Source organism: Cebus imitator, unplaced genomic scaffold (genome assembly GCF_001604975.1).
Source record: "Cebus imitator isolate Cc_AM_T3 unplaced genomic scaffold, Cebus_imitator-1.0 Scaffold145, whole genome shotgun sequence".
In the NCBI taxonomy this organism is placed as follows: domain Eukaryota; kingdom Metazoa; phylum Chordata; class Mammalia; order Primates; family Cebidae; genus Cebus; species Cebus imitator.
In genome coordinates this window covers 942749-948748 of record NW_016107460.1, presented here as the reverse complement: position 1 = coordinate 948748, position 6000 = coordinate 942749, and the positions used below count along the sequence as shown (strand labels likewise).

The window sequence follows — 6000 nt, the reverse complement described above, 5'->3', positions numbered from 1 at the left end:
TGAGACAGTCTCACTCTGTCACCCAGGCTGTAGTGCAGTGGTGTGATCTTAACTCACTGTAACCTCCACCTCCTGGGTTTAAGCAATTTTCACGATTCAGCCTCCCAAGTAGTTGGAACTATAGGTGCATGCCACCACACTTAGTTAATTTTTATTATTAGTAGAAATGGGGTCTCTTTATATTGGCCATGGTGGTCTTGAACTCCTGGCCTCAAATTACCCACCCACCTCAGCCTCCCAAAGTGCTGGGATTATAGGTATCAGCTACTGCACTCAAACAATATTCCCTCTTTTTGACTTTTGACAGTTTGACTATTATGTACCTCAGGGAAGATCTTTTTGGGTTTAATCTACTTGAGAACCTTTGAGCTTCCTAGATTTTGGCCGTATCTCTCCCATGTCTGTTTTTAAAGCCTTTGATTTTTTTTTTGTTTGCTTTTGAGACAGGGACTTGCTCTGTCACCCAGGCTGGAGTTCAGTGACACAATCTTGGCTCACTGCAACCTCCACCTCCTGGGTTCAAGCAATTCTCATGTCTCAGCCTCCCAAGGAACTGGGATTTACAGGCATGTGCCACCAAACCCAACTAATTTTTGTATTTTTTAGAGACAGGATTTTACCATGTTAATCAGGCTTGTCTTGAATGCCTGGCCTCAAGTGATCCACCATCTTGGCCTCCCAAAGTGCTGGGATAACAGGTGTGAGCCACTGCATCTGGTCTCTTGATTGTATTTTTATTTTATTCCTTAAATTCTTCAGCTCCAAGATCTCTGTCTGGTTTTTAATGACATATATATATTTGTTGAATTTCTCAGAAGATCATAAATTATTTTTCTAATTTCATCAATGTGTCTATCTGTATTCTCTTGAATCTCATAGAGTTTTCTTAAGATCATTATTTTGAATTCCTTCTTAGTCATTTGATATACTCTTAAAATACAGGATCTGTTAATGGGGAATTATTGTGTTTCTTTGGAGGTGTAACGTTCCTGCATTTTATGTTTCTTGTGGCCCTAAGTTGATTTTTGCACATCTAGGGAAACAGTTGCCTCTTCCAATATTAGGGAGCTTTCATAGAGAAATGCTTTTTCCAATAGTTGTCTCCTATAGTGTTCATTGAGTAGGATACTTTGACTTTGGTTTTGAGTGGCTACAGCAATATAGTCTTCTTGTTTTTTTTTTTGAGGTGGAGTCTCACTCTGTTGCCGAGCTAAAGTGCAGTGGTGCAATCTCAGCTCACTACAACCTCCGCCTCCTGGGTTCAAGCAATTTTCCTGCCTCAGCCTCCCAAGTAGCTGAGACTATTGGTATGTGTCACCACACCCAGCTAATTTTTGTATTTTTAGTAGAGACAGGATTTCACCATGTTGGCCAAGATGGTCTTGATCTTTTGACTTCATGATCCGCCCACCTCGACCTCCCAAAATGCTGGGATTACAGGTGTGAGCCACTGCGCCTGGCCATATAGTCTTCATGTGAATTCTTTGGCTGTAATCAGCATTCAGTGTTGTCTGTGGGTGCCTCAGTGGCCTGATGGTGAGAGTTTGTGCAGACAGTGGTATGGCTTTTCTTGGGGTGGGAGCCATCATTCAGATTAGTTCTTAGGCTCTAGGCATAGGCATGCTAGGTGCAGTTGCTTTGCTAGTTGTGGAGTGTTGCCACCAGCAGGGTGGACACCAGGTAGGCCAGTCCTCAGGGCCTTAGAAGTGCATGCAGCATATGGCGGCTCTGCTGGTGAAGGGGGTGGGGCTGTTGGCAGCAGTGGGTGCCAGATGGGACGGGCCTTGGGCCTTGGGGGGCGCATGTAGCATGTACTAGCTCTGTCCGTTGAGAGTAGCCAAGGCATTTTAGACTAGCCAGTCCTCAGATGACCCAGTAGCTGCCCACAGATACATGAATGAGCTTAGTTGCGATAGGAAATCCTTTCTGTGAGCACCCAAATTGGACAGTTAAGCCCATCCCAAATTCACAAACCATAGTATCATGAGCCAAATAAATAGTTGCTGTTATAAGCCAGTAAGTTTTGGGGTGGTTTGTAACCACTGGTACAATTGTAACTGGAATCAATCCATTATGAATTTTTTACTTGAAAAAGAATACTGCCATTTCTGGGTCAATATTAAACTTATGACTACACAGTCTACATTCACTGAGACATGAGTATTTGTCAGAGAAATATCCTTACCTCAATTGGGTTCCTATAGAAAGACTGCCTTCCAGAAGATGGAAATGACATAGCGATAATACGTTCTGAAAGTCAAAATCATCATTATTACAAACATTATTATAGATTTCAAATAACATACAAAAAATTAATTTATATGTAATTAGACTCCATTTTCACAGAAAAAAAAACTTTTAAGATTGAGGTTGACAGAAAGGAGCTAATACTCAGGATAATAAAATAACATATTAAATTATACGACATAATGGCCATTAAACTGGCATGGTTTTCTTGAGATGCTACTGGTTCTAACCATATTCCGTGTACTTATGTCAGCCTCATTCTGAAGATCCTCTTATTCTTAGAATTTATTTCTTATCTTAAATATCAGAGAAGATTCAAGAGTTCTGGGCACCGGTGATGGTGGGAACTTCCAAAGTGCTCTGCAGCCCTCTGACTCAGAAAACCTGAGATCTACAAAGCAGTGACCACATTCTCTGGGGTTCTATGAAGAGAAGAGGTCTCTGTGGGATCCTTGGGACTTAGAATAACTACTAGAGCTTAATAAATTGAAACTCGAATGGAGACAGCTGAAAATCCATTCAAGTTCCTGTGGTGCAACCAAGTAGTTGTCAATTGAAATGACATGGAAATCTTCCAATGCCAGGGCTAAACCACAAACATGTCACACTATCACAGTGGCATATATCCTCATGAATAAAGAATACTTTGAATGAATGTGGCTTAGACAAGGCAAAAACAAAATAAAAATATGATGACAAGAAAAAGTGAAGTAATACAAGTAAATCAACAGTTAAGTGTTACAAACCAGTAACATAAGTGAGGTCTAGGTCAAATCCATCCCTTATGTATCGCCTTTTGTTTTCTGAAACCTGAGGGTTTAAAACCATCATTAGTTTGTGAAACATTGATCAACATAAAAATAAAGAACATTATACAGTATAGATATCGACCCTTGCCAATAGGTCCCAAAACACAAAATATTTTATGAAGTTATAAGCATGTTCTGCCCACTTACCAGCCTTCTGATCAGCTTTTCAAGCTGTCTTTTTTGATGAGCCAGATGAACAATTCTTACCAGAATAATAAGTCGTAGAAGTCGAACTACGGGTGTCCATCTAATGATAAATTTAAAAGATCAATTTTTTGCTTCAGAAACAGAATTTTATCAATATAAACTATGTCCAGGGCAGCAGTTGTTAAGCAGGGACAATTTTCCCTCCTCTCCTCAATTACCCACTTGGGGGAGATTTGGCAATATCTTGAGGCATTTTTGGTTTTCACAATTGGGGTGTTTGTGTGTTACATCTAGTGGATAGAAGCCAGGCATTCTGCTAAACATCCTGTAATTAATATAACTGCTCACCACCCTCTTATGACAATGATCTGGCCCAAAATGTCAGTATTACTAAGGTTGAGAAATTCCGGTCTAAGTCAATAGACTTAGAATTTGTCAATTTAATTTTGGGATTTAAGACTAGCATTTTCAATCTTTCCACATAAAAACAAATTGAGAATTCTTGTTCATCTCTGTTACTGCCATAAGTAACAGGGGTTCACTACAGCTGCTAATGCACATCAGGCAGGCAACAGATTGAGATACTTCCCAAGTGTGCTAGCTGGCGTCTCTCCTACCATCAGAAACACCAAAGCAGAGAACTGATGGTCTGGACTAGTGCTTCTCTAATTTGGGCACACATAAATAAGAGCCATCTGAAAAAGCCTGTTAAGCTACAGATTGCAGGGTCCCAGAAATATTGATTCAATGGGTCCAAAGTGGGGCCTAAGGTATTTTTCTTCTTGTATTTCTAGTAAGCTTTCAAGTGATGCTGAGATTTCTAGTCAGAGGATCATATTAGCTGAAGTTATTTTCAAATAACTCCAAAACCCTATTACTTAACATGCTTAGTCGGGCCTGAGTTGTAGTCTAGGGAAGCTAGGGTACAGAAAGAAACCAGCTATTTGACCCATGAACAAGCTTAGGAAGCCACCATCTACATCCCAGTACGCATTTGCTCTTCCATTTTCCTCATTGTCATAGTAAAAAAAGAAGAAAAAAGTCACCAGGTCCTCACTCTTTAGTTTCCTAATCCCTAACAGTTCTAACTTTGTGTTAGCTTTCTTTGTTTCTACCACAACTATACTGCAAAACTCTACCATTGTGTTGCTATACATGTCATCTCCTAGTTTTCTGTTCTGTTTGCTATTTTTTTTAGAAACTCATGATTGAAGTCACTCAAATTTAGCATATGCTCAAATAAATTTCCGCTTGGCTGTAGGAAAAATCCAGACAGAACATTATGTGTAAGGGATTTGTAGTTGAAGCACAGAGGGGAATTGTTTTTAATAAAAAATTTTTTTGATGTACCAGTTATTAAACTGATAAGAATATCACACTTGATCTTAGCCAAAAGGCTGAAAAATGATAAAAATGGGAATATGATGAGAACTTCAAAATATAGAGAAGTTAAAGTTAGTACAAGAGGTAAAAGTCCTTCTTTGGGTACTCCATCTTCTTTATTCAATTAATGGTGCTTAGTGTGTATACTCTTCACTGGTCCCTAAATATCGCAATCTTTTTGTTTCAAAGTATGTGGGACTATACCTAAACATTTTTTAAAGCAATGTGTTTGGTATAGAATGAGAACATTTGAAGTTGAAAAGATTACATAGAATAAAAGCCATGGAAAATGTAAAAAATTAATGAAAAACTTTAAGAGAGGTAAGTCTTATATTTCATACCTGGGAATATCACTAAGAAACTTAACGTCAAAAAAAATGTAAATGACATCAACCAGCAGAGTAATCACAATAATGGCAATATCTAAAATGTTAAATAAGTCAGAAAAATAATGCTGTCTCCTGTAATATAAAACAAAAAAATATATAAGTTAATTCCTCTTGCAAGAAGAGATAGGAATATTTAAAGACCACAAACTATTGACTCATCCCCACTAAGAATTCTACTTTCATGAGTCATTTAAAATGTTGGACTAAGGGAAAAATATAACATTCATGGGAAATTTACAAACAATAAATTTATATTAATCATTTGACACATATATATGACTAAAAAAGCACCAATATGGCAATTTAAATACAGTAAGAGATATAACTAAATGCATACTAATCACCCTTATTGTGGACAATGGGGTATCTATCCCCTCAAGCATTTATCATTCATGTTACAAACAATTCAACTATACTCTTTCAGTCATTTAAAAATGTACAATTAAGTTATTCTTGACTATGGTCAATTTGTTGTGCTATCAAATACTAGATGTTATTCATTCTTTCCATTTTTTTGAACCCATTAACCATCCCCACCTCACCACCCCCAAACCCTTACTATTCCCAGCCCCTCTGATGATCATCCTTCTACTCTCTATGAGTTCAATTTTTTTTTTTTTTAGAGCTTACAAATAAGTGAGAACATGTGATGTTTGTCCTTCTGTGCCTGGTTTGTTTCACTTAACATAGTGATCTCCAGTTCTATCCATGTTGTTGCAAATGACAGGATCTCATTCCTTTTTATGGCTAAATAATACTCTCTTGCGTATATGTACTATATTTTCTTTATCCATTCGTCTGTTGATGGACACTTAGGTTGCTTTTAAATCTTAGCTATTGGCTGGGCATGGTGGCTCAGGCAGTAATCCCAGAACTTTGGGTGGCTGAGGTGAGTGGATCATGAGGTCAGGAGATTAAGACCATTCTGGCTAACATGGTGAAACCCTGTCCCTACTAAAAATACAAAAATTAGCCAGGCTTGATGGTATGTGCCTATAGTCCCATCTACTCAGAAGGCTGAGGCA

The 6000-nt window shown here is 38.2% G+C and overlaps 1 protein-coding gene and 1 pseudogene across 3 annotated transcripts in view; both read right to left on the bottom strand.

Annotated features, from left to right (window-relative positions):
- Positions 1-6000, bottom strand: part of LOC108313878 (phosphatidylinositol 3,4,5-trisphosphate 3-phosphatase TPTE2-like) — a 72831-nt gene that overhangs the window by 34586 nt on the left and 32245 nt on the right. For 2 of the 3 annotated variants that reach the window (XM_037743449.1, XM_037743450.1), the window contains exons 2-4: positions 3204-3303; positions 2994-3057; positions 2186-2250 (exon numbers count right to left, since the gene is read on the bottom strand). In XM_037743449.1, the coding sequence (XP_037599377.1) occupies positions 2186-2250; positions 2994-3057; positions 3204-3303 (229 nt within the window). Of the gene's footprint in view, positions 1-2185; positions 2251-2993; positions 3058-3203; positions 3304-4927; positions 5048-6000 lie in introns of all 3 variants that reach the window. The other variant, XM_037743448.1, reaches the window with a different exon arrangement.
- On the bottom strand, positions 4500-4612 carry LOC119473294 (annotated as a pseudogene).